This window comes from Cherax quadricarinatus, chromosome 40 (assembly GCF_038502225.1).
Source record: "Cherax quadricarinatus isolate ZL_2023a chromosome 40, ASM3850222v1, whole genome shotgun sequence".
NCBI lineage: Eukaryota > Metazoa > Arthropoda > Malacostraca > Decapoda > Parastacidae > Cherax > Cherax quadricarinatus.
The window spans coordinates 2,920,851-2,944,827 of NC_091331.1; the positions used below are offsets into that span (position 1 = coordinate 2,920,851).

Here is a 23,977-nt window from a genome sequence, read left to right on the forward strand (position 1 = left end):
TGGACAGGAATATCACTGTCAGCAAAAAAAAACAAAATGGTTATAACTGAACATAATTTTTAAAGGGGTGGACCGGTAAGCCAGCGGAAGGCCTCGGTCATATAACCAAAAGCTCCAATGCCGGGAAGTTATCTGACTAGGACCCGCGTCAGGAAACATTTGTCCTGTTTCCTGACGAACCTTACCTAACCTAATCACTGTCAGTATTACAGTGGACAGGAATATCACTATCAGTATTACAGGACTCTTTTTCTCTGATCAGTTGTCAGCTTGTGCAATCAGATTGTTGGTATTCCTTGCTTGCAGTCCAGTTTATGTGTAACTTTCCGATGTGTACTCTATAACGTGAGCTGGGGGTAAGAAAGACAGATGGCAGGATAGTTGGAGGTAAGACTGACAGGTGGCGCGGTAATTGTTTGTTGTATCACCCCGAGTTGGTAAATACTGCAGGGAATTGATTGTTGATGTGTGGACAGTCAGAGAGTTGGTGGAGGGGGGGGGAAGCAGATTTGGTGAGGGGGAGAGGCTTTGTATGGAGGGTAGAGGGAGAGGAGAGGCGTAGTAGAGGCACATAGAGGGAGGGAGGGGTGAGGGAGAATGGAGGATGAGAGTGTTGGGGAGGAGTGGGTTGGAAGAGTAGGGAGAAATTTTTAGTTTTGAGTTTGCCCTGAGGGGGAGGGGGAGGGGGAGGGGGAGAGTAATGCAGTACTGTAGTGCACGTGGCCCCGTGTATAAGACGTCACCGTGTGGTGTGGCAGCTGTGCCACACTTGTCTGTGGCACTTGTAGAAGCACCATCTACGTATATTGTAGTTAAGTGGAGGGTGTTGGGCCGAGAGTCACGTCAAACTACCTGTTTGTAGCTACAAGGGCAGAGCTTTGCTGGTGGTGTCCCATCTTCAGTGTTTGTTCACTATTGTTTATAACTCCACTTCTTGTAATTTCGCTCTTTTCCATTGAACTGAATCTGATTGATGGCGCTCCCTCCATCACTCCATCAACGCAAAAATGATAATCAATTTCCAAATTGATCTCAGGTTTCCCTCTGTCATTTTATTCTTTTTTTTTAAATACGTCTCTTAATTCTAATATTTTTTTTAGATTAATATGTGCATAGAAAATATTAATGTTAGTTTTCCGTTATTTTCATTGCTTGTTTTCCTGTCTCTCAGTCAGATGATATAAAGCTCCAGCTGTGGGTCATTATATGACCAACACCCGCGTCAGGAAACACTTGTCCTGTTTCCTGACAAACCTTACCTGTCTTACCTCTCTGCTGCTCTACAGAAGACATCTCCTCTTTTAATATGTATGCTTTTTTCCTCACCTTTTCGGTCCGACTTGGACCATTTACACGGTGTGACCTTTGTAAATGGTCCAAGTCGGACCGAAACGTCGTCGTAAGCTCCTCTCTCCTATGGGAGTCTAACTGATATGTTGCACCATCCTTCCCGTTTATTAATGTCTTATTTATGTCTCTTCAGCAGTTATTCCTTAGATTTAGATTCTGTATTTCCAGTTATTGCGTTTACAAAGTACATAATAATGTGAAAGGTGGCAGGACGCACAGTGCTTCAAGCCGAGGTTTGACTAGTTGTAAGAACTACATAGTTTGATTTACTGTTTATTTACGAGTCTGTCCGCGGTATTAGCAAGAAGTTACCAAATGATCCAGGATGTAGCTTAATTTAAAAATATAACTTATTTTTTTAATTGAAGAATGAGACATGTGCAACATTTGGGAATTTTTACTGAGGAAACGTTACATCACAAAATGGCTTCATCAGTCCCTCAGGGACTGATTACCTCAAACTCCTCCTCTCTTTCCACTGTTCTTCTTTATATTGGACTGATGAATCCACTTTTGCACAATGTTGCACAAGTATCCAGTTCTTCAATTTGTAGGTTTTCTAAACCATTTATCGCACATTTTTTTTTTTTGGAATTTACTAGGTATAATAGTGAGTGGCTTGTTATAATAGTGGCTTGTTGTAATAGTGGCTTATTATAATAGTGGCTTGTTATGATAGTGGCTTGTTATGATAGTGGCTTGTTATAATAGTGGCTTGTTATGATAGTGGCTTGTTATAATAGTGGCTTGTTGTAATAGTGGCTTGTTATAATAGTGGCTTGTTATGATAGTGGCTTGTTATGATAGTGGCTTGTTATAATAGTGGCTTGTTATGATAGTGGCTTGTTATGATAGTGGCTTGTTATAATAGTGGCTTGTTGTAATAGTGGCTTGTTATGATAGTGGCTTGTTATGATAGTGGTTTGTTATAATAGTGGCTTGTTATGATAGTGGCTTGTTATGATAGTGGCTTGTTATAATAGTGGCTTGTTATGATAGTGGCTTGTTATAATAGTGGCTTGTTGTAATAGTGGCTTGTTATGATAGTGGCTTGTTATAATAGTGGCTTGTTGTAATAGTGGCTTGTTATAATAGTGGCTTGTTATGATAGTGGCTTGTTATGATAGTGGCTTGTTATAATAGTGGCTTGTTATGATAGTGGCTTGTTATGATAGTGGCTTGTTATAATAGTGGCTTGTTGTAATAGTGGCTTGTTATAATAGTGGGTTGTTATAATAGTGGCTTGTTATAATAGTGGCTTGTTGTAATAGTGGCTTGTTATGATAGTGGCTTGTTATGATAGTGGCTTGTTATGATAGTGGCTTGTTATGATAGTGGCTTGTTATGATAGTGGCTTGTTATGATAGTGGCTTGTTATGATAGTGGCTTGTTATGATAGTGGCTTGTTATAATAGTGGCTTGTTATGATAGTGGCTTGTTATGATAGTGGCTTGTTATGATAGTGGCTTGTTATAATAGTGGCTTGTTATGATAGTGGCTTGTTATAATAGTGGCTTGTTATGATAGTGGCTTGTTATGATAGTGGCTTGTTATGATAGTGGCTTGTTATAATAGTGGCTTGTTATGATAGTGGCTTGTTATAATAGTGGCTTGTTATGATAGTGGCTTGTTATGATAGTGGCTTGTTATAATAGTGGCTTGTTATAATAGTGGCTTGTTATGATAGTGGCTTGTTATGATAGTGGCTTGTTATAATAGTGGCTTGTTATGATAGTGGCTTGTTATAATAGTGGCTTGTTATAATAGTGGCTTGTTATAATAGTGGCTTGTTATGATAGTGGCTTGTTATGATAGTGGCTTGTTATAATAGTGGCTTGTTGTAATAGTAGCTTATGATAGTGAGTGGCTTGTTATAATAGTGGCTTGTTATGATAGTGGCTTATGATAGTGAGTGGCTTGTTATAATAGTGGCTTGTTATAATAGTGGCTTATGATAGTGAGTGGCTTGTTATAATAGTGGCTTATGATAGTGAGTGGCTTGTTATAATAGCTTGTTATAATAGTGGCTTGTTATGATAGTGGCTTGTTATGATAGTGAGTGGCTTGTTATGATAGTGAGTGGCTTGTTATAATAGTGGCTTGTTATGATAGTGGCTTGTTATAATAGTGGCTTATGATAGTGAGTGGCTTATGATAGTGGCTTGTTATAATAGTGGCTTGTTATGATAGTGGCTTGTTATGATAGTGAGTGGCTTGTTATGATAGTGGCTTATGATAGTGAGTGGCTTGTTATGATAGTGGCTTGTTATGATAGTGAGTGGCTTGTTATGATAGTGGCTTGTTATGATAGTGGCTTGTTATAATAGTGAGTGGCTTGTTATGATAGTGGCTTGTTATGATAGTGGCTTGTTATGATAGTGAGTGGCTTGTTATGATAGTGGCTTGTTATAATAGTGAGTGGCTTGTTATGATAGTGGCTTATGACAGTGAGTGGCTTGTTATGATAGTGAGTGGTTTGTTATTATAGTGAATGGCTTATGATGAGTGGCTCGTTATGATAGTGGCTTGTTACGATAGTGAGTGGCTTATGATAGTGCCTTGTTATGATAGTGAATGGTTTGTTATACTGAGTGGCTTGTTATGATATCGGCTTGTTACGATAGTGAGTGGCTTATGATAGTGAGTGGCTTGTTATAATAGTGAATGGCTTCTTATGATAGTGAATGGCTTCTTATGATAGTGAGTGGTTGATGATAGTGAGTGGGTTATGATAGTGAATGGTTTGTTATAATAGTGAGTGGCTTAACACTGTCTTTGTCTTGTCTCACAGTTCCTGTATGTTCTTATATGTTCTAGAGTGTTGAAATTATTTAGGCATTTTACCTTGTTGATGTACCTTATTTCCAGTAATTGTGTGTGTGAGGGGAGAGAGAGAGGGAGAGAGAGAGAGAGAGAGAGAGAGAGAGAGAGAGAGAGAGAGAGAGAGAGAGAGAGAGAGAGAGAGAGAGAGAGAGAGACTGATGGAAGGGGAAGGGAAGGGGGTACCAACTAGCTAGTGGTTGGTCTGGTGATCAATACTCGACACACTGTTCGTTCTCTCTCCTGCGGCCGTGGCATCCTTTTCCTCTGCTCTCTACTCCATTCCCATAATTATCATGCTGCTGCTGCTGCTGCTGCTGCTGCTGCTGCTTCCTCTTCTTCCTTTTGAGGCGCTTGCTCTCCTCTCCATTCCCACAATTATCATGCTTCTTCATCCCCCCCCCCCTCCCCATCCCCTTGAAGTACATACTTTGACGTGTTTTTCCCGGATAACGCAGCGTAAACTTTGGTAGAAGACCAGATTGTTGGAGAGATATAGCAACCACCTTGGGCGGATGTAAACAACTTCTTGGGGGGGATGTAAACATATTGGGCGGATGTAAACCACATCTTGGGCGGATGTAAACATCTTGGACGCATGTAAACATCTTAGAAGCAGAAACCATCTTGGGCGGATGTAAACATCTTGGACGAATGTAAACAACATCTTGGACGAATGTTTGAGGAAAAATTCTCGGACGGATGTAGACATTTTGAGTGGATGTAAACAGCATCTTGGGCGGATGTAGGAACTTCCGGAGAGGAAGAAGACAGTAGTTTAGAGTAAGAGGCTGCAGTAAGAGAGATCAGCTTTTAAAGTTCTCTGAGTGATAGTAACCAATTAAGAGAACGTTGCCTGAATCTCTTAGTCTTGTTGACCTGGTTGTTGCCTGTTTTCTGGTCTTGTTGACCTGGTTGTTGCCTGTATTCTGGTCTTGTTGACCTGGTTGTTGCCTGTATTCTGGTCTTGTTGACCTGGTTGTTGCCTGTATTCTGGTCTTTTTGACCTGGTTGTTGCCTGTATTCTGGTCTTGTTGACCTGGTTGTTGCCTGTATTCTGGTCTTATTGGCCTGGTTGTTGCCTGTATTCTGGTCTTGTTGACCTGGTTGTTGCCTGTATTCTGGTCTTGTTGACCTGGTTGTTGCCTGTATTCTGGTTTTGTTGACCTGGCTGTTGCCTGTATTCTGGTCTTGTTGACCTGGTTGTTGCCTGTATTCTGGTCTTGTTGACCTGGTTGCAGGGAACCACTGCTAAGTTTGTGTGCGATGCTGGAAGACTTGGCAGTGATGGTGGTAGGTGTGGTGGTAGTAGTCTTGGTGGTGGGGATGGTGGTAGCTGTGGTGGTAGTAGTAGTCTTGGACAAGATCCACTCCTTGGATCAAGAGCCCTTGTCCAGCATCAAGTCTCAGAAATTCACCGCGATGGTCTATCAGTTTTAAAGGGATAGTGTCAGCAACAGTGATACTTGCCTGGTCACCCACCACACCCACCAGGTCACCCACCACACCCAACAGGTCACCCACAACCACCAAGTCACCCACCACACCCACCAGGTCACCCACCACGCCCAACAGGTCACCCACAACCACCAGGTCACCCACCACACCCACTAGGTCACCCATCACACCCATCGGGTCACCCATCACACCCACCAGGTCACTCACCAGGCCACCCACCAGGTCGCCCACTAGGTCACCCACAAAGTCACTCACCACAACCACCAGGTCACCCATCCAAGCATCAGGTCACACAACTACCAGGTCACCCACCACACATCAGGTCGCCAGTCACAACCATCAGGTCACCCAGAACCATCAGGTCAACCACCAGAAGATCATCTCACTACAACCACCAGGTCAGCAGGCTTGCAACCAAGGTCAGCAGACTTACAACCCAGGTCAGCAGACTTGCAACCCAGGTCAGCAGACTTGCAACCCAGGTCAGCAGGCTAGCAACCAAGGTCAGGAGACTTGCAACCCAGGTCAGCAAACTTGCAACCCAGGTCAGCAGACTTGCAACCCAGGTCAGCAGACTTGCAACCAGGTCAGCAGACTTGAAAGCAGGTCAGCAGACTTGCAATCCAGGTCAGCAAACTTGCAACCCATGTCAGCAGACTTGCAACCCAGGTCAGCAAACTTGCAACCCAGGTCAGCAGACTTGCAACCAGGTCAGCAGACTTGCAATCCAGGTCAGCAAACTTGCAACCCAGGTCAGGAGACTTGCAACCCAGGTCATCAGACTTGCAACCAGATCAGCAGACTTGCAATCCAGGTCAGCAGACTTGCAACCAGGTCAGCAGACTTGCAATCCAGGTCAGCAGACTTGCGACCCAGGTTCAGCAAACTTGCAACCCAGGTCAGCAGACTTGCAAATCAGGAAAATGGGGGAGCAGCAACAGCAGCAGTAACAAGAGGGAAGGGGGAGATACACTAGTGTGAGTGGAGGACGGGTGTGGCTGGGTGTACACTGTACAGTGTAGTCTGGGTGAACCTCCACACATCACTCGTCACAACTCTCTATCTCACTCTCCCATTCTCCCTCTCACCTTCCCTCACACTACAACACTCCCTCACTCATCTTCCTTACTTTCCCCTCACAACAGCACTCTTAAGTTACGTTTATAACAGTGTTGGTCTCAAAATATTCGGGTTATTTACATTTTCATCGCTTGCTCGGCTTTAATATTTGAATGTGAATATATTTGAAGAGTTTGGTTCCGTGACGTTATCCAGCAGACACAATAAAGGCAAATGCATTGATGTGCCAGCTTTGTCAATAAATGTCTAATACTTGAAGTTAAAGCTGGAAATTTATTTGGCAATGGTGGCTCTGTGGGCGTGCGGGCCGCTAGCACAAGCAACCTGATTGGTCAGGCGGTCAGCAGGGAAGTCTGGCCACAGACCGGGCTGCGGAACAGCCCTTGAAACCAGTGACAGGTAAAGCACACGGGTCTGCTAGAGAATGTTGGGTCTTACTAGGAAACCCGGGGCACCTAAAGGATGTTGGTTGTTGCTGTAGAAGTTGGGTGTTGCTAGAAGATGCTGGTTGATTCAGTTTCTTCTTGAGAACTTCTACCCTTGTTCCAACAATATTTCTGATATGCTTAAAGTAATTTGAAAAGTCTTTGGCCTACGGATGATAGTGTTGTCGTATTGTCTGTGTCGCATCGCCCCTGCTTTTTCACTTGGTCTGTTTTATGCTTCCTCCCAGGTCTCTTGCTTCAGTATCATATGGTAGTATGCAAATTTGGGACTACTCCCTTCACTATCTTTCACGTGTTTATTATTGTGTATCTCTTTCGGCTTTTCTCCAGTTCTGTGAACCGTTCCCAGTAATTTAAATACTTATTGGACTGTCTTTTATCCAGCTTTGCTGGCTCACCATCTTGAATGGAGCTGTCAACACTGCTGAGCATTGCTCCAAGCGAGAGAGCACAAGCCATTTGAATAGTATTAACCATTGGCATTGTTTCTTGTTCTAAAAGTTCTTATTATCCACCTTTTATTTTCCTGGTTTTTGCAGCCTTTGCTTTATTGTGTTCTTTAAAAAAGAAGTCAGCTGACAGTATTATACCTTGGTCTTTGATATGGTCTTTTCGCTCCATGGGGTCACTCTTCTTCTCTGTTATAGATTCGGTTTTCAGTTTGATGTCCTCGTATTTTATTCATATCTGATCAATTTTAATTTGTTCCAGTTGAACATCATGTTATTTTCTACTGCCTATTGGAAAACTTTGTTTATATCCTCTTGTAATTTTTCGGTGTCCTCTTCACAGGTGGCTTTCATGTTAATTTTTGTTTTTGTCTCAATGGAAGACACAAATGTGTGGTTTGTGTGTTGATCTATGTGAGGATGAGGAACAGGAGTGGCGCCAGAACTGTGCTTTGCAGCACCAAGTTTCGTACATTGCTAAAGCTAGGTTTTACGTTGTTTACTACGAATGTTCGTTAGAAAATTGTAATCCATTTTCCTGTTTTTCCCCTGTTATTCCCATTAATCTAAATTGTACGTGTTATCTATGATCATCACATTTGTCAAATGCCTTCTCAAAATCCGTGTAGACTACGTCGGCATTTTGGGATTCTTCCACAGCCTCCGTAGTTTTGTTACAGTGATCCGGGAGTTGCGACAGCGTGATACTCCTGCTCTAAATCCATGTTGACTTGGGTTGTACAGGTGATTGTCTTTTCATAAAGTATGTAACTTGGCGTCTCGTAGCTCTTTCAAAGTTTTCATGTTAGCTGCACCACTGCTTGCAGTTATTGTGCCACTGCTTGCAGTTATTGTGCCACTGCTTGCAGTTATTGTGCCACTGCTTGCAGTTATTGTGCCACTGCTTGCAGTTATTGTGCCACTGCTTGCAGTTATTGTGCCACTGCTTGCAGTTATTGTGCCACTGCTTGCAGTTATTGTGCCACTGCTTGCAGTTATTGTGCCACTGCTTGCAGTTATTGTGCCACTGCTTGCAGTTGTGCCACTGCTTGCAGTTATTGTGCCACTGCTTGCAGTTATTGTGCCACTGCTTGCAGTTATTGTGCCACTGCTTGCAGTTATTGTGCCACTGCTTGCAGTTATTGTGCCACTGCTTGCAGTTATTGTGCCACTGCTTGCAGTTATTGTGCCACTGCTTGCAGTTATTGTGCCACTGCTTGCAGTTATTGTGCCACTGTTTGCAGTTATTGTGCCACTGCTTGCAGTTATTGTGCCACTGCGTGCAGTTATTGTGCCACTGCTTGCAGTTGTGCCACTGCTTGCAGTTGTGCCACTGCTTGCAGTTATTGTGCCACTGCTTGCAGTTATTGTGCCTCTGCTTGCAGTTATTGTGCCACTGCTTGCAGTTATTGTGCCACTGCTTGCAGTTATTGTGCCACTGCTTGCAGTTATTGTGCCACTGCTTGCAGTTATTGTGCCACTGCTTGCAGTTATTGTGCCACTGCTTGCAGTTATTGTGCCACTGCTTGCAGTTATTGTGCCACTGCTTGCAGTTATTGTGCCACTGCTTGCAGTTATTGTGCCACTGCTTGCAGTTATTGTGCCACTGTTTGCAGTTATTGTGCCACTGCTTGCAGTTATTGTGCCACTGCGTGCAATTATTGTGACACTGCTTGCAGTTATTGTGCCACTGCTTGCAGTTATTGTGCCACTGCTTGCAGTTATTGTGCCACTGTTTGCAGTTATTGTGCCACTGTTTGCAGTTATTGTGCCACTGCGTGCAATTATTGTGACACTGCTTGCAGTTATTGTGCCACTGTTTGCAGTTATTGTGCCACTGCTTGCAGTTATTGTGCCACTGCGTGCAATTATTGTGACACTGCTTGCAGTTATTGTGCCACTGTTTGCAGTTATTGTGCCACTGCGTGCAATTATTGTGCCACTGCTTGCAGTTATTGTGCCACTGCTTGCAGTTATTGTGCCACTGCTTGCAGTTATTGTGCCACTGCTTGCAGTTATTGTGCCACTGCTCTACTGCCGCCTTTGTGCCGAAGAGCTGTGCCTGTTCTTTTTTGGGGGGACCCCTTAGATCTAGGCTCTTATAAGCTCGTGATAGTGGTAATTTGTATCTATAAAGAGAGAGATTTAAGAGCCTGGTGTCAGTGCTGCTAGTATACCGGGTCTTATTAGTAGTATACCGGGTCCTACTAGTAGTATACTGGGTCCTGCTGGTAGTATACCGAGTTCTAGTAGTAGTATACTGGGTCCTACTAGTAGTATACCGGGTCTACTAGTAGTAAACCCGGTATATTACTAGTATAGTGCTGCTAGAACACCACCAAGATAACTATCATCACAACATACAAACACGCTTCTCACACTTTACATGCAGTCTTCACAATTTCTATTGACTTTTCTATTGACTTCACAATTTCTATTGACAAGCAAGCTGGAGCTACGGCGGTAGCTCCAGCTTGCTTGTTGGAGGCCAGTGAGGGAGAGTGGGAGATCGCGGAGGCAGGGAGGGATACCACCGAGGGAGGGAGGCAAAAAGAGTTAAACCATGGAGAGAGGGGGTAGACAGTGGAGAAGGGAGGAAGATTGTGAAGGGAGAAGGAGATCATGAAGGGAGGGAAGACGGGAGACCATTAAGGTTGTAAAGCTTGGACACAGTGGAAGGGTGTTAAAGCTTGGACACAGTGGAAGGGTGCAAAGATTGAACCCATTGGAAGGGTGTAAAGGTTAGACACTGTCATCACCACCTGTGTCCGGTGAGTGGGTCCACATCACTGGTATTCAGCTACACCAGTTTGTGCATCTCGCTCTTCCCGTGTCACTGCAAGACACTGCCGGCACCCTGCTCCGCAACTTGCTGGGCTGGGCTTTGGAATGAGCTGAGGCAGGATAACAGCTCTTACCCTGTAAAACTGATGTGTAGAAGAAATTTTCAGTGATCTAGCTTTCCCTTAAGGCAGACACAGGCACAGACAGACACAAGCACAGACAGACACAAGCACAGACAGACACAAGCACAGACAGACAGATACAGGCACAGGTAGACACACACACACACACACACACGCACACACACACACACACACACACACACACACACACACACACACACACACACACACACACACACACACACACACACACACACACACCGTGCTTGGATCCTTCCTGTTCCTGATGTACAGAAATGACCTGCCGGAGGAAATTGAATGCTACGTATCGGTACAAATGATGTGAAACTAATGAGGAAGATAACCAGAGAGGACAGGGAGAAGCTGCAAGAGGCGCTGCGAACGTGGTCTACAAATTGGCTGTTGGAATTCAATCTTGATAAGTGCAGAGTAATGTGAATAGTGGAGAGAATGTAAAAAAGCTGAATGTGGTGACTATGTGGGTCAGCCGGTCACTAATAGCAGCAGTCTGGTTGAGGAGGCGATCAACGGAAGAGCCTGGCCTCAGACCGGGCTGCGAGGGGGGGGAAAGTTCTCGAAACAGGTCACAGGTAAATTCCAGCGTGGTAACTTGGAAGTCACGTGACCGTGACTGACTCTTGGCTCTGTGTTCCTGCTGGGTGACGTCTCTTTCTCCTCCTCCTCCTCCTCCTCCTCCTCCTCCTCCTCCTCCGCCTCGGCTCAAGGACCAACTTGACATTAAGAACTAACAAGATACGCTCACCAGAGTGACATTCCACAGCTGGTCCAGGTGACTCACTCACTGGCCTCAACATTTGATGGTGGCCTTTTCTGGCCGCGACCTTGTGCTGCAGGGGAAGCGGGATAGTGTCAGGGAAAGAAGGAGAGCGAGGGGAAACGGAAAGGGGACGGGAGAATAGGAGAGAGGGGGGGGGAATGGGGATGATGCAAGTGAGGCATGGAGGGATGCAAGGACTTACTGTGAAATGGCAAGGAGAGGATGCTGGCCTTGGCACCGTCTAAGGAGAAGTATAGAGAGGAGGCTGAGATCAAGCTCAAGGTGGTGGTGGTTTGGTGATGCAAAAATTTTGATTAAGAGTAACAAACCTCTGGTCCTCTGTTACTTGTTGGACATCTTTAGTCGGGTATATAATGGTTTTGCTAGTGGGCTAGAAAACATATAATGGGCTTGTGAGTCTTATATTTAAAAATTAGGTTTATTTCTGTGACTTAGGTGAGCTTCGCCCCCATCAGCCGGAGCGTACAAGAATGGAGGCGGATTCTGAATCAATTGGTGATCAAGTAGGCTCGGTCTTCACGAACGACAGGTGGGAATTTGACACCTGTACACTGACCCGCTTAGTTTCAGCACTGGGAGCAGTGATAAATTTAGGTATTTTCGCGCTAAATACAGTAGGGTTGGAACCTATGGCAAGCAGTCTTAAATCTAGCTGGCTAGTTAGTTGTTTACAATCGTGTCATTACGATTTCGCAAGTCATTGGTTTTATTCGTTAGCAAACTGTTTCTTGTCTAAGGTTTTTTTCTTGTACCGCGATTAAGCAAGACATTTATGTTATTTCATTTATATTTTAATATAAGAATGAGCGAATAAGTTTATCAAGAGAGATAAATGTGGTTGCCTGTGTATTTGTAAGTCAGGTCTTCTACTCTGTTTCTCTGCAGTGTTACGTAAAGGTTTTCACCGAAGTGTTCCGAGCAAGATATTCACTGTAGTATTAGTGTTGTTTCGTCTTCTCCCGAGACTTGTATCTTGACATGGCCTCATTTTTCTTCTTTCATACCTTTTGCACCTGCTCTAGCAACTCGCCTTAATTTCATAATTAATAATTCACCTCTTTCATTTGGCGAGACTCGAGGCTACACCAGGCGCTGTCCAGGCTCGCTGGAAAGTATGTCTTCGGTTTGAGATCAAAAGTGAGAGGCGAGAAGTGAGATTTTTTCATTTTTCGTGTGATATGAGATTAGAGATGAGATAATTTTCTTGCTCTACCTTATCTCCCGTATAAGATCATAAACTCTCGTGTTATGTGGACGGAAACACGTCAGTCTGACATATCATAGGACATCGAGGACACAGAAAACCTCCAAGCCTTTGTAAGTAGAATGTTCCAGTGGACCACAGACAACAGTGTATTATTTAACGAGGAGACGATTTAAGTAATATGAAAAGAAACACGAAATAAATTAGAATACAAAATGTAATCAAGCCACTGTTGAGGAGAAAGGTAATTCAAAAGACCTGGGAGAAAGGAGTAAACACGTCGGGAGATTTTACGTTTAATCAGCACAACAGTACTATCATCACAGCTGCAAAGAAGACAATAGATTGAATCTAAATCTTCTTCAGAGCAAGAGAGGCCAAGTCAGTGGTGATACTATATAATATACTTATACTCTTTAGAGCACACGGAATATTACTGCACAAGAACAGTAACGTTTAAGGATTGGGAAATTACAGATCCGGAAGCTGTATATATAACTTACGCTGACCGCATATATTCAAACACCTAAGTTATTAGTAATGTTGGAATCCCTTAAACCGTACCCTCTGAGCATAGGCGAGAAAGATACATCATTATTTATACCTGTGCAGTAATGGAGGAGTTAGTTCCGGAATCGAACTTTACGAGAGCGAGAGACAAGGTACAGTGTATAAAAGTAGAGGTGCAGTGATTACACTGAAAGATATTTCAACAAGTTTAAAGCTCCAGTGCTTCATAAATAGGAAAATTACCCCCTAAAAATGAAGCTTTTAACTGAATTCAAGGGGAACTTGACAGATTCCTGGAAACTGTTCCTAATTAATCTGGCTACGGTGTCTTTGCACCAAGTTCCATGACCGCCAACAGTCTGACTGATCAGACCTTCATTCGTGAGGTCTGGTCTGATACCTGAGCATGGGTACAATGACCTCTGGAACCATCAACACGGGAACACCAGGCAGGCAGGTAGGTAGCCTGCTTATTCAGTACCTTGTACTTTCTAATATGGTAGTAGTGACACTTAATTTCATCTTGATTATTTTCCACCAGTAGCAGTGAAACATAAATCCAGTACCAGGTGTGGTTCACATGTGTACATAACTGGTTCTTTAACTCTAGTGTAGTGACGCTACTTAATATTGTAGGATTTAGTGAGATAAATTAGAACTATTGTGGTATTAGAGATTGTGATATTCTACCATCCCGTATCCTTATCCTCCACGACCCTGTATCACTGTCCTGCACCACCCTGTATCACTGTCCTGCACTTCCCTGTATCACTATCCTCCACCACCCTGTATCCCTGTCCTGCACCACCCTGTATCCCTGTTCTGCACTTCCCTGTATCCCTATGCTGCACAACCCTGTAATCCTGCTTTGCACCACCTTGTAATCCTGTCCTGCACCACCCTGTAATCCTGTTCTGCACCACCCTGCAATCCTGCCCTACACCACTCTGTAATTCTGCCCTGAACCACCCTGTAATCCTACTCTACATCACCCTGTAATCCTCCCCTGCTTCACCTTGTAATCCTCCCCTGCGCCACCCTGTTATCCTGCTTTGCACCACCCCGTAATACTATCCTGCATTACCCTGTAACCCTGACTTGCACTACCCTGTAACCCTGCCCTGCATCATCTTGTAATCTTGCCCTGCTCCACCCTATAATCCTGCCCTGCACCACCCTATAATCCTACCCTGCACCACCCTGTAATCCTTCCCTGCACCACCATGTTATCCTGCCCTGCACCACCCTATAATCCTGCCCTGCACCACCCTGTTATCCTGCCCTGCACTACCCTATAATCCTGCCCTGCACCACCCTGTAACTGAAGTTTATACCAGCCTGGAAAGAGAGCGTTCGTGCCTGTGCGTGTGTACACGCAAGCCTACTTGCGTGTGCGCCTGCGCATGAGCATATGTGCGTGTGTGTGTGTGTGTGTCTGCGCATGCGTATATGCGAGTGCGTGTGTGCTTATGCGCGCCTGTGTGTTTCTGTGCACGTGTGTTTGCGTGTGTGGTGGTGTGCAAGTGCGTGTTCACGTGTGTGTGCGTGTCTCTCTCCACTGAGTATAACAGTTGTAGTTAATTTTATTAAAGTAGATGTCGAAGCTTACTGATGTCTTGATTATTCTTCTTTTTCTGCAGCATTCTACTGTCTATCCTGCCTTATCCCTTGGCCTTATCTAACCCCTCTCATAATTATCCTCTTCCTTTTCCTCCTCCTCCTTTTCTACCTCTGCCTCTTTCCCCTACCTCTTCTGTTTCTTTCTGTTGATCTTCCTTCATCTCTTCCTCCTCGTCCTCGTGTAGTTCCTGCTTCTTATCTCTCTCTCTCTCTCTCTCTCTCTCTCTCTCCCGTCTTGCTCTTGACCTCACCTGTAAAATACAGTGGCTTACCTGTAGATTTCAGGGGTAAGGTGGTCACCGCCCTGTGTCTCACTACCACCACCACCACCACCACCACCACCACCACCACAACCACCACCACCACCACCCTGGGCTCGGCGTGACGCTGGTGCAAGCTTCACCACCACCACCATTATCATCATCCTCATCATCATCATCAACACAACCACTACTGCCATCGTTATCACCGCCACCACCACCACCATCACCAACATTACCACTACTACCTTCGTTATCTCCGTCACCACCACCATCGTTATCACTCACACAACGCCAAAACAACAACAAGCACTACTACCACTGCCACCACCACCACAATCACCACCACCACTACTACCACCATCACGCCCACAACCACGCCCACCTCACCGCCAGCGTGCCGCCCACCAGAGCCCCCGGCATGGCTCAACTGGAAAGTGAGTACCTCCGTGTCTCGCCCGCTTCTTCCTCTGCTTCTTCTTCCTCTGCTTCCTTTGCCTCTGCTTCCTCTCCTTCTGCTTCCTCTCTCTGCTCCCTCCCCCTCTCCTCCCTCCCCCTCTGCTTCCTCTTCCTCTGCTTCCTCTCCCTCTGCTTCCTCTTCCACTTGCAGCCTTCTTGAACCTACGTTATCAAACATTCGCGTTAGCTACCTCCCTTAACAACTCTGGTCAGTCTTTGTAGATAAAGGATCCAGTTGAGTTTTCTGTAGTTTAATAACGAGGGATCCACTTGGTGTTTCTATTTATCTAATAACGTGTTTCTATTAATCTAATAATAGAAACTGAGTGTTTCTATTAAACTAATAACGAGGGATCCACTTAGTGTTTCTTATTAAACTTATAACGAGGGATCCACTGGGTGTTTCTATTAAACTAATAACGAAGGATCCATTGAGTATTTCTGTAAATCCAATAACGAGGAATCCACTGAGTGTTTCTATTAAACTAATAACGAGGGATCCACTGAGTGTTTCTATTAAACTATTAACGAGGGATCCACTGAGTGTTTCTTTTAAACTAATAACGAGGGATCCATTCAGTGTTTCTATTAAACTAATAACGAGGGATCCACTCAGTGTTTCTATTAAACTAATAACGAGGGATCCACTGAGTGTTTCTATTAAACTATTAACGAGGGATCCACTGAGTGTTTCTTTTAAACTAATAACGAGGGATCCATTCAGTGTTTCTATTAAACTAATAACGAGGGATCCACTCAGTGTTTCTATTAAACTAATAACGAGGGATCCACTCAGTGTTTCTATTAAACTAATAGCGAGGGATCCACTCAGTGTTTCTATTAAACTAATAGCGAGGGATCCACTCAGTGTTTCTATTAAACTAATAACGAAGGATCCACTCAGTGTTTCTATTAAACTAATAACGAGGGATCCACTCAGTGTTTCTATTAAACTAATAACGAGGGATCCACTCAGTGTTTCTATTAAACTAATAACGAGGGATCCACTCAGTGTTTCTATTAAACTAATAACGAGGGATCCACTCAGTGTTTGGGGGCGTGGCTCACCAGAATCATGTCTGGACAAGAGGGACATGTAAGGCGTAAGTATCTTCTTCACCCCAATACTCTCGCCTTCCTAGCATGTTGTTGCTATTACCCTGCGTCTCTGCATAGCTTGGAGCCCTCTCTTAGGTGTTAGCACAGCGCTAAAGGTGCATAATGCCGAGTGGAGCTTTTACCATTGAGCTATTTCTTGGGTAGCTTTAGGTAGAGGTCGTTTTGATAAGGACCTGCCTCGCATGGGCCAGTAGGCCTTCTGCAGTGTTCCTACATTCTTATGCTCTTATGTTAAACGCAATCTGAATTAAAGGTCTGGTTTGCTTTTCATGTTTTTTTTTTTACATAAATGCTTCTTGGCATGCTGCCCTGGTCACCAACCTGGGTGTCAGTGAATGAAGCTACCATCTCTGCAGGTCCTTTAGAAAGGTTAATTCATGGTGTCTAGCTTTTCTACATGTGCTGAAGGGTGTCTCGTGTGTGCTGGCGCCTCTACTGTTTAAAGTATAATCGTGGACTGTATATATGAGTGGTGTATCTGTTTCCAGCTACAGTAGTGCCCATTGTTATGACCTCCTGGCACTGTCATTACAAACTTGGTACTGTCGTAAGAAACTTGGCACTATCACCAACTTGGCACTATCACCAACTTGGCACCGTCATCACAATCTTGGCACCGTCATCACAGTCTTGGCGTCATCATCAACTTGGTGCCATCAGTTTCGTACCATCAACTTTGTACCATCACCACCAGCTTGGCACCATCATTATCAACTTGGCACCATCGTCACTAGACACCATCACCACCAATTTGGCACCATCGTCACTAGACATCAGAACCAATTTGGCACCATCATTACCAGTTTGGCAAAATCATTATCAACTTGGCACCATCACTAGGCACCATCATCACTAGGTACTATCGTCACAAACTTGGCACCATCATTACCAACGGGCACCATCATCGTCAACATCTTCACTATCACCAATACCTTCTCCATCATCGTCACCAACACTTACCCCCCCCCCCCCCCACCACCACCACCACCACCACCACCACCACCACCACCACCACCAACAACAACAACAACAACAACAACAACAACAACAACAACAACAACAACAACAACAACAACAACAACAACAACAACAACAACAACAACAACAACAACAACGCCATTACTGCTACTCGTCAGTTTTCAAAACCATTTATCACATCTGTCAGACACTGCAACATCATGGGATCTTGATACAAGGAATTCTTCAACACTTGTCCAAACGTTGGACGAAGACCTACTTACACTAGTGGATAGTTCCACTGTGATCTCGCCTCCTCCTGCATCCACTCACCTGACTTCAGAATATAAGCCACTTCTCCGGCCATATGCTGTACCTTCTACAAGAGTGACGGATTAAACACATCGATTCTAGGGTGAGGGACTGATTACCTCAAACTCCTCCTCTCCTTTCCCCTTTCTGATTTGTATTGGACTGATGAAGCCACTGTGTGGCGAAACGTTTCCTTAATAAAGATTCCCATATGTTGCACCACTACTACTCACTACAACCATGCTGCCAGTTTTCCCTGTGTTACAAAAAACGCGATTCTAAAAGCTTAGAGATCTCCAGTGAATACTAGAAAGGACTGCCCTTCTAGCATCCAGCCTGTTACTGGGTTTTCGTAACAAGTAGTCAGTATCCTTGTCCAATTATCCATTAAAATTCAGTATGGTTCAATAGTGCTTTAGGATTACAACTGGTAGGCTACTAACTAGAGAAATTAAAATTTAATAAATTTATTAAGTCTATAAGTTGTCTAGAGGTATATTATCAAAGTAAATTAAATTACAGCAATCAAAATAAAATCAATCTCTCGAGTTCAATATTATTGTGCTGAAAGCACATATCACATTTATAATTCTTAAGTACCGTCAGGTACATTAACATTTAATAAGATATTACAAATATGTACAAGTGTGTGTAAGCGTGTAAGTGCTCTTAAGTAGTTAGCTATGTCTCAAGACTCGAATAAGACTTAAACAAGTGACTGACAAAGTCCTCAAATAAACTAACTTCTTGACCGACTGGCAACCCGAACAGTCTGCTTGAACAACAAAGAATGCTAAGCCCAATAGCAATGCAATATGCGACTGCGACACAATCAGGATCAAGGAGATAATATAACGACACTAAGTAGGGACCATCTGCAGATCCTCCACAAAAGTTACAACACTCCCATAATACTGAATCTTTGTTCAGCATAGGAAAACTGTGACTGTGACAATACACAGGAACCAGTACAAAATTAGGTCAGAAGCTATAGCTAAGGACCTGAGATACTCAGAGTGTCTAAGAGACACACAACCTCAGTACAACGTCGAAAATCACAAAGTCTATACAATGTTCTGTGAACAAAGTTCTACAGAACTAACAAGAATAATGAGACAGACAATCTGTCCAACCACCAAGCGAGTCTCCAGCAGACTGACAATTTCACGAGAGGTGAGGACACCCCCCCCCTCGATCACGTGATAGCTACGTGGACAACTGCAGCTCAGAAGCCGGCAGTATAACGAGCGACAAGCGATAATTACAGTAGTTTGACAATCAAGCCTAACTGAGCACATTTTATATACATCCTAACAACATAAGCTAAATAACAATATAACAGTCAAATAATAATATAAAGTCATACATTTGCGATTTAGCTATTATCGCAAATATAAGCAATATAAAATTATATGAAAAGGTAATATACATTATATATACATAATAATCATTGTAACCCATTCAGGGGTTGCAACACCCCCCCCAACACGACAGAGGGTCGCACTAGGAGTTGCATGAATGTCTTTCACATTATTTCTGGTTACTCATATCAATATTATTATCAAAATAAATATTAGACTCTCTTGTGCCAAGCACCTCTACAATTTCACAGCGTCCGTCACTAGGATATGCCCCTAACTAGGGCAGTACACAGTATCGTATTTCTGCATACTCGTGGTTATATACATCAGTGTAGAGACAGGATAGCGCTGACAAGGAGGGCACGTTGAGGCTCGATCATAGTAGAGGAGACTGCATTCCACTCTTAAGTAGTGGTTGTGGAATGCTAGGCAGTATGAACATCTGAGTATGAAACAGCTTAAGGTGTGTAGTGAGGGGGGGGTCTGCGGCAGGACAGTGTTGCGTCACGCAGTACATCACCCGCACCACACTACCCACTCAACACTCAGCTTGTCTCCTCCTCACACAACATTACTGTGAATATATAAATATAATAATTAGACATGACATGAGTATATATAGTTAATATGGGCTGGAGGGATCAAGTTACTTTACTGAATTTGACATAGCAAGTAACAAAAGGTATTTGGGCATAAAATTACGTTAATTTAATGTAACTGATAATTATTAAGGACGAGACAGAGCGTCGGCAATTACATTACAATGACCACTTATACTAATAGAATAAGGTTGGATTCTGAGGGCCCACCTCATGATCCTAGCATTCTTACTCTTCATGGTGTTTATATATGTGAGTGGATTGTGGTCAGAAAAAACGTTAATTTTAAATGGGGAAGTGCCCAAATACACGTCAAAATGTTCCAAGGACACCACAAGAGCTAGAGCCTCTTTCTCAATAGTGGCATAATTTTTCTGGTGTCGTTTAAGCTTAGATGAATAGTAACATATAGGATGGAGAATGTCAGTGGATGTTGACTGTTGGAGCAGGACAGCACCCACTGCATAGCCACTCGCATCTATATGTAAAAAGAAGGGAAGATTGAAATTAGGACTTTTCAACACAGGAGCAGAGGATAGCAAGCGCTTCAACCTTTTGAACGAGTCTGAACAATCTCTAGTCCAGGTGAACTGAACTTTGCTACTAGTAAGCTCAGTGAGAGGAGCTGCAATCTGAGAAAAGTTTGGACAGAACCTGCGATAATATCCTGCCATACCCAGGAATCTCTGTACTCCTTTCCTATCCTGTGGCACTGGAAATTCAGAAATTGCACGAACCTTAGCCTCAATAGGAGCAACCTCACCTTGGCCGATACAAAAGCCTAGATAGGTAATCTTGGCTTGACCAAAACTACATTTGGCTAAGTTAACAGTGAAGTTGTAGTGCGCCAGTCTCTCAAACAATGCTCTGAGACGCGTCAAGTGCTGTTCCCACTCGTCACTATACACCACTAAGTCGTCAAGGTAGGCTTCTACTCCTTCTAAGTTGTGGGTCAACTCGTTCATTATACGTTGGAATGAAGAAGCCGCGTTACATAGGCCGAAGGGGGTGACGAGGTAGTTAAACAATCCATCTTGAACAGTAAAAGCAGATATTTCTTGAGCACGTTCAGTAAGCGGGACTTGATAATAGCCTCGTAAGAGATCTAAACGGCTGACAAACTGGGCTCCTGACACACGATCAATAAGGTCGTCAATGCGAGGTAGAGGATAACCATCAGGCAAGGTGACAGAGTTCACTTTCCTGTAATCAGTGCACATCCTGAAACTACCGTCAGGTTTAGGCACTAAAATACAGGGAGATGCCCATGGACTTTTACTGCGCTCAATAAGTCCGTGAGATAACAGAAAATCAACCTCTTCTCTCAATGCTTTATGCTTTGTTGGACTCATTCTATATGGTGATTGCTTAATGGGTGATGCTCCCTGTACATCAACGTCATGTACACCCAGAGTACAACGTTTAGGAACATCACCGAACAATTCAGGGAAATGCAAAATCATGTTTTTAATATCACCAGCTCTATCAATCCCAAGGCTACTAAGAAAATCGTCTAGTGATTGTAGAGTCACTGAATTTTCTAAACGAACCTCTATACCTCTAGAGATGTCAGGTAGACTGACGTTTTCTTCCTCTGTCCTAGGAAGAATAGAAGTAGTAGGTAGAGGACTAGCGTAGTATGCCTTAAGCTGGTTAACATGGTACACATGATTAGATTTCTTTTTCCCAGGCGTACGTACCAAATAATTTACGTCGCTAAGCTTTTTCACTACTTCCAGGGGACCATCATACCTGGCTTGTAGAGCATGACCTGGTACTAATTTCCGAGCCATCACCTTATCTCCTGCTTTAAAAGAACGAGAGACAGCACGCTTGTCATAATGTTGCTTCATTCTAGCTTGGGCTGAAACTAGGTTTTTCGAAGCTAGCTCTCTAGCGGCTGTCAAATGTTGCTGCATTAATGAAGGTGAAGTACTCAATGATGGACTTGATTTTCCTGTCCACACGTCTTTTAACACTGCGAGAGGACCACGCACTTGGTGTCTGAATATTAATTCAAATGGACTCAATCCGAGACTTTCTTGCTCACTTTCTCTCATAGCGAACAGAAGAAAAGGTATACCCTCATCCCAGTCTCTTAGGTCGGACACTTGGTCCAGCCGTCTCTAGAGTGTCTAGATCTGGTCTAGGATAAGTAAATACAGGTGTAGTATACACTGTACTAGTATTAGGCTGTGTCATACTACCAGCTATACTCTGTACTAAAGTGTCAGTGAGGCGGGAAGGTGTGAGCGAGAACTGAGCTACACTAGGCTCAGACACGAGGCTCACTTCTGCTCTAGTTGCTCTTTCTTCAACTTCAAATAGAGCCATACTTCTTAATTGTGACACTAGGCTTTCTGAATCTGAATCATAATCAGACATCTCTGTATGAGCAGGAAACAATATATCTTTAATTAATGCTCTGACAGTTTCTGCAGTGTAATTCCTGTTATACGTCACACCGAGATATTTGGCTACTTGCCAACACGTCTGAAGTTTTAATGTACTTAACTCAGACAAAGTCAGAGTATCAATTAACTGTTTCACTTTGGCATACATCACGAAAATAATTGTACTACGAGAGAGTGATTATGGGAAACTATAATCCTAATAGGAATTTTAGTGTTGGATGTCTTAGAGCTAGAGCTCAAACAGTATTTCCATCTCCTTGGATCAAGAGACTCAGTCAGGTACATACATCCACCTGGTATGTTGTACAAGACTAAACTCAAAGTCTTCAGATTAGGAAAGTACTCAAAGTGTTTGATCATAGATGTACTAGTATGTCAAACTGGACAATTTCTCCAACACCTTGGATCAAGAGCATCCCGGACAGGCCCCCATTTGTTACAAAAAACGCGATTCTAAAAGCTTAGAGATCTCCAGTGAATACTAGAAAGGACTGCCCTTCTAGCATCCAGCCTGTTACTGGGTTTTCGTAACAAGTAGTCAGTATCCTTGTCCAATTATCCATTAAAATTCAGTATGGTTCAATAGTGCTTTAGGATTACAACTGGTAGGCTACTAACTAGAGAAATTAAAATTTAATAAATTTATTAAGTCTATAAGTTGTCTAGAGGTATATTATCAAAGTAAATTAAATTACAGCAATCAAAATAAAATCAATCTCTCGAGTTCAATATTATTGTGCTGAAAGCACATATCACATTTATAATTCTTAAGTACCGTCAGGTACATTAACATTTAATAAGATATTACAAATATGTACAAGTGTGTGTAAGCGTGTAAGTGCTCTTAAGTAGTTAGCTATGTCTCAAGACTCGAATAAGACTTAAACAAGTGACTGACAAAGTCCTCAAATAAACTAACTTCTTGACCGACTGGCAACCCGAACAGTCTGCTTGAACAACAAAGAATGCTAAGCCCAATAGCAATGCAATATGCGACTGCGACACAATCAGGATCAAGGAGATAATATAACGACACTAAGTAGGGACCATCTGCAGATCCTCCACAAAAGTTACAACACTCCCATAATACTGAATCTTTGTTCAGCATAGGAAAACTGTGACTGTGACAATACACAGGAACCAGTACAAAATTAGGTCAGAAGCTATAGCTAAGGACCTGAGATACTCAGAGTGTCTAAGAGACACACAACCTCAGTACAACGTCGAAAATCACAAAGTCTATACAATGTTCTGTGAACAAAGTTCTACAGAACTAACAAGAATAATGAGACAGACAATCTGTCCAACCACCAAGCGAGTCTCCAGCAGACTGACAATTTCACGAGAGGTGAGGACACCCCCCCCTCGATCACGTGATAGCTACGTGGACAACTGCAGCTCAGAAGCCGGCAGTATAACGAGCGACAAGCGATAATTACAGTAGTTTGACAATCAAGCCTAACTGAGCACATTTTATATACATCCTAACAACATAAGCTAAATAACAATATAACAGTCAAATAATAATATAAAGTCATACATTTGCGATTTAGCTATTATCGCAAATATAAGCAATATAAAATTATATGAAAAGGTAATATACATTATATATACATAATAATCATTGTAACCCATTCAGGGGTTGCAACACCCTGACACCAAACTACCGCCACCATCACAGGCATAATCACTTTCACTTCTCTTACTTATTGGCACCATCATTTTGGCACCATTATCGTGCTGCCATTATCGTTGTTGCTGCCACCTAATGCTATTGTGGTGCCAGTATTTTGTCTTAATCGTCTGAAATCTCATTCATTCTCTGGTCGCCAT

General features: G+C 43.3%; 1 protein-coding gene across 16 annotated transcripts in view; it reads left to right on the top strand.

Moving 5' to 3' along the window:
• LOC128687353 (cAMP-regulated phosphoprotein 21) overlaps positions 1 to 23,977 on the top strand; it is a 369,078-nt gene that overhangs the window by 172,212 nt on the left and 172,889 nt on the right. For 13 of the 16 annotated variants that reach the window (XR_011392951.1, XR_011392952.1, XM_070092616.1 and 10 more), the window contains exon 3: positions 14,942 to 15,360. The exons of the other annotated variants lie outside the window; for them this stretch is intronic. Coding sequence is in view for 11 of the 13 variants with exons in the window: in XM_070092616.1 (XP_069948717.1) it covers positions 15,345 to 15,360 (16 nt within the window). In the remaining 2 variants the exon portion in view is untranslated. The remainder of the gene's footprint in view (positions 1 to 14,941; positions 15,361 to 23,977) is intronic. 16 annotated transcript variants of the gene reach the window in all.